Source organism: Saccoglossus kowalevskii, chromosome 14, assembly GCF_978046115.1.
Source record: "Saccoglossus kowalevskii chromosome 14, keSacKowa6.1, whole genome shotgun sequence".
Classification (NCBI taxonomy): domain Eukaryota; kingdom Metazoa; phylum Hemichordata; class Enteropneusta; family Harrimaniidae; genus Saccoglossus; species Saccoglossus kowalevskii.
The window spans coordinates 32101718-32114883 of record NC_140654.1 but is presented as its reverse complement, the minus strand read 5'-3'; the positions used below and the strand labels follow the sequence as shown (position 1 = coordinate 32114883).

The 13166-nt window shown below is 39.4% G+C and overlaps 1 protein-coding gene across 1 annotated transcript in view; it reads right to left on the bottom strand.

Moving 5' to 3' along the window:
- Nucleotides 1–13166, bottom strand: part of LOC100368169 (epididymis-specific alpha-mannosidase-like) — a 103550-nt gene that overhangs the window by 89975 nt on the left and 409 nt on the right. Inside the window, exons 2-3 of the mRNA XM_085508137.1 lie at nucleotides 607–747; nucleotides 237–348 (exon numbers count right to left, since the gene is read on the bottom strand). Of these exons, the coding sequence (XP_085364263.1) occupies nucleotides 237–348; nucleotides 607–747 (253 nt within the window). The remainder of the gene's footprint in view (nucleotides 1–236; nucleotides 349–606; nucleotides 748–13166) is intronic.

Sequence of the window (13166 nt, the reverse complement as noted above, 5' to 3'; positions counted from 1 at the left end):
CCTGAGCAACCAAATTTAAATATGCTGCACATGTAGGGGTAATCTTAATTCTTACACTGTTCACGAGAGTCTCAACAACTTGCCCAGAGTACAGATTTTGAGAGTTTTCAATCGGTTGCGGTTGCCAGAATAAATAAGATATTATCATACATTATGATCAGCCTCAGAACTGACCCCCTGGTGTGAGTTTGTCTTCTAGTTGAAATGCAAATACAAACATGTATAAGAGCACTTACCAGTAAGTTGTTGAATATTGGCAGAGTATTCAGTGACGGCTTCATCATTCATTACTTGACCACCAATAATAAACTCTAACTGACCATTTTGTAACAACTCATGCACTTGTTGCTAAGTAACAACACATCAAAGGTTAATATGTCATTTTCTCACACAATTCTTGATTCCCAAATTGATAGCATTTGGGCATATTGCGTGACTTGAGGTCAAAAAACCAGAAGGTAGGACATATTTCAAATGTTTCACACGTGCAGAGTTGCATTAACTCGCAGTGTAAAAAATATCTTCCAATAAAAGTGCCACAATCTTTTAACTAACTCACTATTGTGTCTAAGCAAGAAAAACGAAAATGAATGTACATATACTAACTTTTTGATTCACATCAGCAACATTTTCCCACCATAGTCGAAAGAATTCCTGTTCTACAGCTATAAATCTTCTTTTGCCATTTTTTACCAAACTGCTGACAACTGATGTGTATACATTGGCTGCATAAGCCACCATACTTTCCTGTAATCATAACAAGTAATTACACGACTTTTCTGCCTTTTCAACCAACATTTCTCTCATCTTAGACAACTTTCATTCCCTAGATTCCCTAGACAACTTTTCTACTTTTTCAACATTTTCTTCTTTCTCAGCAACTTTCCTGACTTCACAAACTTTCTTGCAGAACTCAAACAATATTTCAAACACAACTTTCCTAACTTCTCAAACAACTTTCATGCTTACAAAATAACTTTTTTTTTATGCCTTTCCATACATTTTTTCTGCATTCCTAGACAACTTTCCCAACTTCATATAATTTTCTCATCATTCTACATAACTTTTCTGCCTACCCAGGAACTAATAAAAACAAATGTACCTACTGTACTACCCTATGTATATGTATATTACATGGAATTTGTCTCACCAAAGAATACTTGACAGAACATACCAGGGCCACAATGAATGAAGTACTGTAAAATACTTTATTTTCGCTGGAATTAATTTTTCGCTGAAAAGACTTTTGGGGTGTTTTTTATGGAATTTATTTTCACCGACTTTTGGTGAGTTGAATGTAAATTGGATTTTATTTTATTTTCACTGAATAATTCCTTCAGCGAAAATAGAGAAAATTAATTTAAATGGAAAAATAAAGTATTTTACATTACGTCAGTGATAAGAGCCATTGTGATTCAAGGTTTATCAACAGTTTAATTTGTTATTCCAGTACACAGACTTTATTCATGACAGAGCTCAGATTCCAATTTTTCAAACAATGTGTTAATATTGTGGGAGAGTAGTTTGTGGATATGCTACTGCTCACGCTAAAGGCAATTATAAACGACAGAGAGACACACGAGCGTAGTTTACGTTAGCAAAAACACAGTATAGGTTTATTGCAATACGAAGTAAACTGACATAGAGTACTGAGGCAACTGGTAAAACATGAAATATAACAGCAATCATGGGTATTTATACCCTCTATGCGAACGTGAAAGGAAACACATTAGGCATAAACTATGTAACTAAGTTTCAAATATAAGCGGCAAAACGAGGCCGAACTGTGATTGGTCAAAGTTAAACACTTGTGATAGGCTGCTCACTTCACCACCAGAATCCGTAGTCGGATATAAAGGGAGGACGATTCGAGATAATTTATCATGGATTGACTCCGCTAAATTCTCCCAGCAGCAGGCAGGAAAACAAATATATGACCTATTTAATAATCGACTGACAAGGTATAAAAGGGTCGATTATGTTTTGAATAAATGTATTCAAAAAGTTCTCCATGTGTTCTTTCATTTCTCAGTAAATTATCGCATTATATCGTTCAATGTTCTATATTTAGAAACTCAAATAAAACTCATAACAATAATATTGGAAATGCAAGAGTTCTGCTTAAACTATATAGTCTCATATTGTTTATATAAGGTCCTGAATACAAATTCTCGCAGCCATGGCTGAGTCTCTCAGCGGACGTTTTCTCGTCATTGGGGGTTGTGTTGTGTTTGCATCTACTTCGTCATTATTCTGACTATGATCCTTGTGTGGAACGGAGTTCACATCGGAAATTTCATCGGAAATAATTTCCAAGGGGTACAATTTATGTACTGGGCGATTAGTAGCACCCTGAGCTGTATCGAGTTGGGCCGATCGCACAAGGCCATCATTTCCGTAGACTAATTTAGTAACAACTCCAAGACGCCACTTTTGACGAATGTCAATGTCGCTATGGATTATGACAATGTCACCAACCTTGATCACGTTGTGTTTCGATCCCTTGGCCGAATGGCGTTCACGAAGAGCGGTGAGGTACTCGAGGTGGATCGCTCGGGTGACAGCGCAAGTAAACAGGCATATGTATGCTTTGCTACGTATTCCTTCTGTCGATTTTGTATATAAATGTCCCGTAAAATCGACACCTGTTATAGTAAAGGGCGGTGTAATATTGACGCGATATTCCGGCAATGGTGCTGGTATCGGATTGGCGTAAGGTTTACCAGTGACCTTGTTACAGGTCACGCACTTGTGAATAATTTTGCGTACAATTATCTGTATTTTAGGTATCCAGTAACGTAGACTGGACCCCTTCGTGCATGAGTAGTTCATGAGCTTTCATAATTACAAGATTTGTAAACTTATGATGTGGAGGCAGTAAAGCAGGGAATTTCGTAACAAAGTCTAACGGTGCGTTGTGTACTGTAAAGGGGGTAATTATTCACTGGGTTTTAATTTAGCTTATTTCGCTGACTGGAAAATGCGCTAAATTAAAACCCAGTGAATATGTAAAATTTAGCATAGAACACATTATCTAAATGACGAAACCGTGAATTTAAAACCCACTGAATATGCCTGAAATGGTAAATCAGTGAAATTTAAACCCAGTGAAAATTAGTCATTTTACAGTATGCGGCTACCACAATGCAGGGTGTCTTCGTTATCCAGAAACAAGTTCAACTGTTGAACAATGGGGGCATGTTTACGATCGCGTATTCGGAGAGAATGTACGACGTCCCCATAATTAGTGCGTTGTAGGTCAGTGACCCATTTCTTCTCCGCCATATTGATTTCTTCGGGAGACAGTTGAACGTTGTTATTGTTTGATGACCTCTTTAATTTGTTTACAAATCGAAGTACGTACGCCGTTATTCGTAGTAATTTATCCAGTTTGTTATAGTTGTTTATATCCACAATGTTATGTACGCCAATATCGTGCGAAACTGGGTCAGAACCAGTATTATTGTCGCACATAACAATATTCTGGGAAGGCGAATATAATCCAGCGGTAAAATGACTACTTAATCCCTCCGTGGGTAGTACCGGGTCATTTTCGGTGATTTCAACAGCGGAATGCAGGACGTCTTTGGCTGAATATAATCCAGGTGTAAAATGACTACTTAAGCCCTCCATGGGTAGTAACGGGTCATTTTTTACGGTTTCAACAGTGGAATGTAGGACGTCTTTAGCCGAAATAATATTTCCTTCATCACTGCAAATATTGGAATTTTCAGTGTGGGTACTGACTATCGTAACCAATGGACACACAGGCCATTTGTCAGTATAGGGTAACCAAGAGGGTCCACTCCACCATAGATTGGATGCCTTGAGGACTTCATAAGAAATCCCCCTTGTTAACAAATCAGCTGGGTTGTCATCTGTTGATACATATTTCTTGACACAATCAAATCGATTAATTTCGTCAACTCGATTTTTGACGAAAACAGGTAGAGGTTTGTTACCATTAATCCAGTGTAACACGATCTGGTTATCACCCCACAAATAACATTGGGTAATATTGTACTTTGTATTAAGTGCTTTTAATACGTATTGGCTCAAACGTGTAGCAATGAGCGCAGCCCTCAATTCTAGGCGTGGTAATGTAATGTCACGTAATGGTGCGACTCTGGATTTCGATGTAACCAACGAAACACGATCCATATGTTTCAGGTAAATGACGGCACCGTACGCACATAAACTGGAATCTGCAAAGGCATGCAATTCACACTCGGGTTTCAGTTCTTTAGTATCAAAGTATGTTCTTTTGATATTAAGTGATCTTGAGTCTTCGATATCTTAGGAAATGTGACCCCAAAGAGCACAAAGGTCATCATTTAATGGTTCGTCCCATGATAACTCCAGTTTCCATAACATTTGAACAAACAGTTTAGCCTTTATTAACACCGGAGTTAAAAAGAAGCAGTAAAGCTGACAACGACTCGCTTGGTGATTAATTGTGTCATTGTAGGAATGTTATTAGGTTTAAAATACGTTAGCGTGTCTGCGTTTGTATTCCAATGCATAACGAGAATAGACACATTCGCGGCGGTATCTGCTAAATTATCCGAGACGGCGCGGTCTTTGATGAGTTGACTGTTCGATGTCCATGACTTGAAACCACCTGTGTTCATGAGATCATTAGCTTCTTCATAGTATTGTATGGCCTCCTCGTTGTCATGAACACCGTCGATTACGTTGTCTACGTAAATATTAGTCGCGAGTTGACTGGCTGTTGAATCTGGGTCAGCTTCGGCTAAGTGGGATTGAATCACTGCGTTTAATATGAACGGTGAACATACTGCTCCAAATAAGACCCGTCAAATTGGTAGGTAATGAAATCACTTTTCGGGTCACTAGTGTCCGAGAGCCATAAGAATTTTGTATATTTTCTCTCGTCTGTATCAAGTCGAATGTTCAGAAATGCCTTTTCGATATCGCTAGTTAAAGCAATGTTGTTAGCTCGAAATCTTAGCAATATGCTCGGCAAATTGTTTATCAACGAAGGGCCAGTCTGCAAACAGTTATTTAGACTGGGGCTGTCCGGAGAGGCTTGACAAGAACAGTTGTAAACAATACGAATAGGGGTCGTTGCAGAATCCTTTTTAACGGCGCGGTGTGGTAAATAGTGTCCGATATCTGGATCGGGGTCATTGACCTCAGAAATGAAACCGCGTTGTTTCTGTTAATAATGTCATCGTATTTTGAGATAAGTTCCGGCCGGGGTGAGTCAACGAATCATACTCCGTGTGCGGCGCGTCGTCACGACATAGTTTGTTGGTAATGGTGGGTGGTCTTCTTTCCAAGGTAATTTGGCAGTGTATTTCCCTTTGTCGATCGAAAGATAAGAGTCCCTATAGGTTTCCAAAGTTAACAGTTCATCGACTTCCGGGTTGTCTTTTATTCCAATAAGCTCTAGATCCCACACATTTTGGATATTTGCTTCGTTCTTGGGTGAATGTCAGGAATTATGTCCTCTGTTTTGTGATTGAAATCAGGAATAGGAGAACACGTAAGAGGCTCTGAAATATGATTCTCTGTGGTCATGACATGTAGAAGACGAACATTAGTGTCCACGGCTCGGCTCACACCAGACGGGCCGGATAACAAGTAACCGAATTTTGATGAAACCGCGGTTGGACCAGTCTTGCCTTGAATTACTTGTGAACCAACGTATGACCAATATAAGTCGGCTCCGATAAGTATGTCGATCAGCCACGAGTTATATGTCGATATTGGGTGCGCGAACTGCAAACCGCGTAAATGTTCCAATTGGTGAACTTCTGGCGAAATATGATTATTCAATTCTGTGGATATCTCTGGAATAATCATGGCTTCAAAAGATGAAGTGTGACCGGAAAGTTCATGGACAGTTAAATTGGTGAACGTCATTACATTACATTACATTACAGGTAGTGTCCCCGAAAGTGGATAATTTGATGTGTTCTTTTCTCGTAGGTTTCGCGGCGATTTCTTGTGCGAACTTTTCGGAAATGAATGACTGGTTCGCTCCTTCGTTAAACAGGACGACAGTATTAAAAGGTGCGCGATTACTGTATACGACAGAAACTAGCGCGGTCTTCAGTAGTACTGGGCCGCTTTGAATTTTCTCTCGAGTTGGCTTAATCTTTGCGTGAGTGACAGTAACTTGACTTGTGTTACTGTCTCATGTTGACATCTCGGATAATGACCTCAGAGGTGGTTGGGTCATTGTCTTTGTCAGGGTTTCAGAATGAAGCGCTGTATGGTGTCTTTTGTTACAAAGTCTACATGAGAATTTCGATTTACAATCAGAAACACGATGCTTATCCAGACAGTTGAAGCATAAGTCTTCTATTGGTATCTCGGACAACGGTACATGTCGAAGCGAAGTGGTTTCCTGAACAGAATGGGCACAACTTCTGAGCTCTCGTAGCGTTGTGAGTTAGTGGCGGTCGATGTTTAGACGACTGTGTTGAAGTGTGAAACGCAGCGATGATGACCGGTTTGAGTGTAAGTGACGACACTTCTTGTAAGGGGTCGCCAGCACTCAGAGCATTGATTTCCTGCAGAATCGCGACTCGTAACTGTTTCAGTGTCCATGCCGAGTTACCGTGTCCGCGGGCTATTTGTAAACGAATGTTCTGTGGAATCTTATCTCTTATCATAGGGACGAGTAATTCTCCATATGAACTTTCTTCCTTTCCCAGCGACTGGAGCCCTCGGACGTGTATTTCCATTTGATCGTAGAAATGTCTGTGGCTTTTAACATCACCAGTGAGTTTAGCGAGTGTCCAAAGTGCGGTCATATGCGCGTTGATAATTTGATGAGTTTGTCCGTATCGTTCGACTAACAAGTCGATGGCGTGGCAATAATTTCCAACCGTGAGAGTGAGACCGGCGATAGTGTCCGCTGCTTTGCCTTGTAACATACTACGAAGGTATGTGAACTTTTGGACTAGATCAAGAGAGGTGTCTGCGTGGATGGCAGACTTAAAGATGTCGTAGAAACTGTGCCATTCAACAACGTTACCTGAGAATGTTTGTAACTGTAACTTCGGTAGCGAAATAGTTTTCCTGGTTGGCGTAGACGAAGATGTAGTCGAGGCGTCGGTAGCGGCGTTTTCGTTGGAAGACTCGGGCGAGGATTTTACACTTTCCGGTTTGCGATGTTTCTTCGCATATATAGAAATCGAATGTTTTTTGTCGTAGATATCGGCCTGATAATCCCAAGATGCTTCACTCACTGAATCAAAGTCATCGTCAGGTGTAAGATCTAGTATAGTGACTTCTAGATCTGCCAGTAGATTGTACTTTGTCGTGAGTTGATCATAGAGTCCCTCTAGTGAATCGAGCGATGCGTTTTTGTCGGTACCCTTGTCTTGGAAGTGTGCGATGAGGTTGTCGGCTCTCGTAAATAGACGAGTCATCTGTCCTCTCTGTTCTCGTCGCGATCTCATGCGTTTGCGAAGTGTCTCTGCATCAGTTTCGGTGATGTTACCAGCTCCTCCAGCGGCTAGGTTTTGTGATGTCTCGTCTGGCATTATCAATGGTTATATCCTGGTCTCGGCATCAAAAATGTGGGAGAGTAGTTTGTGGATATGCTACTGCTCACGCTAAAGGCAATTATAAACGACAGAGAGACACACGAGCGTAGTTTACGTTAGCAAAAACACAGTATAGGTTTATTGCAATACAAAGTAAACTGACATAGAGTACTGAGACAACTGGTAAAACATGAAATATAACAGCAATCATGGGTATTTATACCCTCTATGCGAACGTGAAAGGAAACACATTAGGCATAAACTATGTAACTAAGTTTCAAATATAAGCGGCAAAACGAGGCCGAACTGTGATTGGTCAAAGTTAAACACTTGTGATAGGTGTGATGTATGTTACATGGAAGCTATGTATTTAGCATGTAATACCATTATGTAATACTGACATCTACGTTCAGTTTGAGAAATAAAGTTACCCAGTGGTCACTGGTGGACAAGACAACATGGCGGCAAAATCATTATTTTACATGGTGTCAGAAGTTGACGGATAAAATGGCACTCTCGAACATACAATTGAAATCCCCAGTGTCCCTTAGTCTGGATGGCAACGTCGCACAGAACTGGAAGGAGTTCCGACGGAGCTGGGAATTGTTCTCTCTAGCAGCAGAAATGAATAAAAAAGACGAGACAGTACAAGTCGCCACATTCCTCCATGTTGCCGGGATCGCAGCGCAACAGGTATTTGAAACATTTCAGTTTACTGACGCTGATGATAAGAAGAAAATCGAGCCAGTCATAAACAAATTCGCTGGTTATTGCGAACCAAAGAAGAATATCACAGTAACTCGTTACTTATTTAACACAAGACATCAAAAGATAAACGAAACGTTCACGGACTATTTGACCGCTTTGCGCACATTGTTAAAAGACTGTAGCCTTCCCCCCGGATTTGGCGAACGAATTTTTAAGAGATCGTATCGTTTGTGGAATCAGAAATGAGAAGGTGAGAGAAAGATTGCTCAGAACTGACGACTTGACCTTGCAAAAAGCAATCGACGCATGCAAAATAGCAGAAATATCCGTTGATCAGATGAAATCTCTTTCACTAAATGATACCACCAGCTCAATGGACGTGCATGAAATGAAAACGTCAGAAAGAAGTCAGTCTCGTTGGAGGTCAAATTATAAGCCTGGAAATAAATTAAGATCTGATAAAAATCAGTGTCGCAACTGTCCATATGAACATGAAGTGGATAAGTGTCCCGCACAGGGCAAAACTTGTCGGAAATGTGGTAAACCCGACCATTTTGCCAGTAAATGTCGTAGCAATGGGTGTTACAACTTGGGTACTCAACGAACACAACAGTCAACAAAAAGTTCTCGAAGCTCTAGAAACAAGTATTCAAACAGACCACAGTCAATGAAAGCCATCGCTACATGTGAAGATACCAGTGATGAAGATTCACTTCCATTCACCATAGATGACATAACAAGTGTACGAACTTTAGAAACTGGAGCTGGACAACAAGCAAAAGACTGGTCACAAAGTTGTGACATTTTAGGTACATGTATAGATTTTAAATTAGATAGTGGGTCACAGGTTGATATTATCCCAGAGTCAATATATATATCATTACCAAACCATGCTAAGAAAATACGGCCCACTACTATCACTTTGAGGTCCTATAGCAATCATATTATCAAGCCTGTTGGGCAGGTAAAGTTAGAAGTGAAGGTGAATAGATCTAATACAAATGGCAAAGTTATAAGTAGCCAATCTATTCCTATTACGTTTCAAGTTGTCAAAGATACCACTGTACCAATTCTTGGCAGAGATACATGTGAAAGTATTGGTCTTTTGAAAAGGGTGTTTACAATACAATCAAGCATTGCTGTTCAGAAAGAGAATGTTACTTCATCTGATAGTATGACAAATACTAATATATATATATATTTATGCCTCAATCTAACACTAAATCAAGTCCCCTAGTAGGTCACAAAGCAAGCAAGGAGGCACGAGTATTACTTGGACACAACAAGGATCTGTTTGAAGGGTTAGGGTGTTTGCAAAACCGTGAATATGACATTCAGGTTGACTCCACTGTTCCCCCAGTGCAGCTGCCACCACGCCAGATACCCCACAAAATACGGTATAAGGTTAAAACTGAGTTGGAACGAATGGTTAAACTGGATGTAATTGAACCAGTCACTGAACCTACTGAATGGGTTAGTCAGATTACCACGGTCATAAAAAAAAATGGCCAAGTTCGTGTGTGTCTTGATCCGCGAGAATTAAATAAAGCGATTTGTCGTCAGCACTATCCAACTACCGTGCTGGAAGACATAGTAACAAGAATGCCAAACGCTAAGGTATTCTCAAAATTTGATGCGACCTCGGGATATTGGCAACTCAGGTTGAGTGAAAAGAGTTCTAAATTGACTACATTTAACACACCCTGGGGGAGATACAAATTCAAAAGGATGCCATTTGGAATTAGTTCAGCAGGGGAAATTTGGCAGAGAGCAATGGTTGAGGAATTCGGCAGTCTTGAAGGGTTTGAAGTTATAGTAGACAACATGTTGTTGTATGGAGATAGTAATGTACAACATGACAAATGTCTTGCCCAATTTCTGAGAAGGGTACAAAGATCTGGGTTAAAGTTCAATGGTCCAAAATGCGAGATAGGTGTAGAGGAAGTTGAGTTTTCAGGTCACCTGCTAACAAGTAATGAACTGAAACCTAGTCCAGGTAGAATTAGAGCTCTTACAGAAATGCCTAAACCTCAAAACAAATCAGATCTCCAAACGTTTCTGGGTATCATGGTATACCTTTCTAAATTTATGCCAAACCTGTCTGCACTCACAGCACCGCTACGTGAGCTACTTGGTAAAGGCATAGAGTGGACCTGGGAAGATAGGCATGACGTAGCCTTTAACAAATTAATTACTGTAGCCACTCAAGCTCCCGTACTTAAATATTATGACGCTAAAAAACCTGTCACGGTTTCAACTGATGCTAGTAACAAAGGGTTGGGAGCTATGATTAGCCAAGATTCACAACCAGTCGCGTATGCATCACGGAGGCTCAACAATGCTGAAACAAATTATGCACCCATAGAAAAGGAAATGAGTGCTATACTTTTTGGTTGCAGTCGCTTTCATGACTATATATTTGGAGCTAAAACTATAAGTGGAGACGGATCATAAACCACTGGTTGGAATATTCAAAAAACCGCTGCACAAACTTAGCCCTCATTTACAACGCATGCGCATGACTCTCCTTAGATACGACTTAGAAGTCATATACAAACCAGGGAAAGAAATGTTTGTACCTGATATGCTTAGTCGAGCCCCATTAATGGATGCTCCTCCACAAGTCAATGATGACAACGACGTTCTAAGTATCATAAATCAAATGCCCATTTCTGACCAGAAACTAGCTATGTTACGGAAGGAAATGACCCCACCTTGATAAAGGTCATTAACCTTGTCCTTTCATGGTGGTAAAATTGTAGGACACGCATTCCGGATGAAGGTTTAGACCTTTTCATACATTTCGCGATGAAATCACTTATTCTAATGGGCTGTTGTTTCGCAACAATCAAGTGATAATTCCTTCAAGTATGCTAATCTTAATAGATTACTATTCTAAATTTCCGGAGATAATCAGAATTCCAAACAAAACTGCCCATGCAGTGATATCAGCAACTAAATCTGTGTTTGCCAGAGAGGGAATTCCGGATAAAGTAATCAGTGACAATGGTCCCTGCTATGACAACCAGGAGTATAAAGATTTTGCTCACCAATGGGAGTTCCATCATATCCAAAATAGTCAGAATAAATTCATTTTGATTATGGCAAACCATACTCTAGCACCAGCCTTAGCTGTCTTCTTAAAAAACAGCTATGGAACAAAACAGCAACAACTATCAGTGTATTAGGCCACATTTTGTGTTCATTCTATATTCTGTATTCACCATTGGCTGCAAATTGTCTTTTTTTGTTTTTGACTTGTTTTATTTATTTTTTTAGAAAAGTTTTTATTTTTTGTTTTCTTTTTTAGATTGTAGTTTTTTTTTAAATTTCTTTCTGTAAGACCCTTTTTATCCTTTCCAAAGGATTTTATGCGTCTAATAAAAGATATAAATATCAAAATTAGTCCTGGTTATTCTCAATCAAATGGCCAAATAGAAAACGCTGTAAAAACTGTGAAGCGGTTAATGAAAAAAGCATTTAAAGCTGGCCAAGATCCGTACATGTCATTGTTAGAATACCGGAACACCCCCTTAGATGGAACAGATGGTTTTGCCCCAAGTCAGTTGTTAAAAAGCAGAATTCTCAAATCAAAACTTCCAACTGCTGAAAACCTGATCAAACCTCACATTGTTCCCCCTATGCTGAATAAATTAAAGGCCAGGCAGTGCAAGCAGAAATACTACTATGACCGCACAGCAAGTCATAACATTCGCCAACCGATTTCAGGACAGTCTGTAAGATTTCGAAACCCTCGGAATAAATGGAAATATGGTGTGGTAAAGAAAACACTACCACAGCCTAGAAGTGCGCTTGTTGAAACTACATCAGGAAAATTGTACAAAAGAAATCGCAGACACATGTTCCCAACATGTGAAGTCCCACCACTAGCAGAATTGCTTGATGATGGAGACCCACCTGAAACAATCGATAAACCAATTTCAGACTTAAATGACAAAATGGTTCAACATAAAATATCAAGTAGCATAAATGTTGGAAACATTCCAACTAAAACAAAATATGAACATGTTAAGGTTTGACAAGACATTACTACTGGTAGTGGTAGAGTGTCAAAAGGGAAAACCCAGTTAAACTTGTAATGTTTTCTTTTTGCAAATGATTGTTAACTGTTATAAGTTAATTTGTATTATGTATTGACTAGTTGAACAGTTCTTGCACTGTAATATAAAACAAACCATCACTTTTATATAACAAAGGACCACATGAATTCCTTAAGTCAAAGTGTAACCAAGTTCATTTGATAGGTAAATTTTGCAACCCAAGGTTTTAAAGATAATGTTATTTAAAATAGTTCTCAGTGAGTTTGCTTTCTTTGATGTTCAAGTTATGTAACAAATTAAAATACTGTCCTGTATATGATCTAGTGTATGCAGTCCAAGGACTGATTCTAAGTATTGTTAGCACATGTATACCATTCAAAACTGTGTATAAACTCATTATTCATAATAATAAGTATCAAGTGAAAAGGGGCATGTGATGTATGTTACATGGAAGCTATGTATTTAGCATGTAATACCATTATGTAATACTGACATCTACGTTCAGTTTGAGAAATAAAGTTACCCAGTGGTCACTGGTGGAAAAGACAACATGGCAGCAAAATCATTATTTTACAATAGGCTGCTCACTTCACCACCAGAATCCGTAGTGGGATATAAAGGGAAGACGAATCGAGATAATTTATCATGGATTGACTCCGCTAAAAATATATTACAATGCTGTCTTTTAATAACAACAAATATGATATCTTGATTTCCCTCATATTAACAGGCCTGGAAATTAACATCTTTTCCTGACACAAAAACGTCCATCCTTACACCACATCACCCCACCACCCCCCACCCCGCTAATATAATGGTTTGCTCCACGAAGCTTCAGAATCGTGATCACACGTCCACCGTGCACCTCCGACTG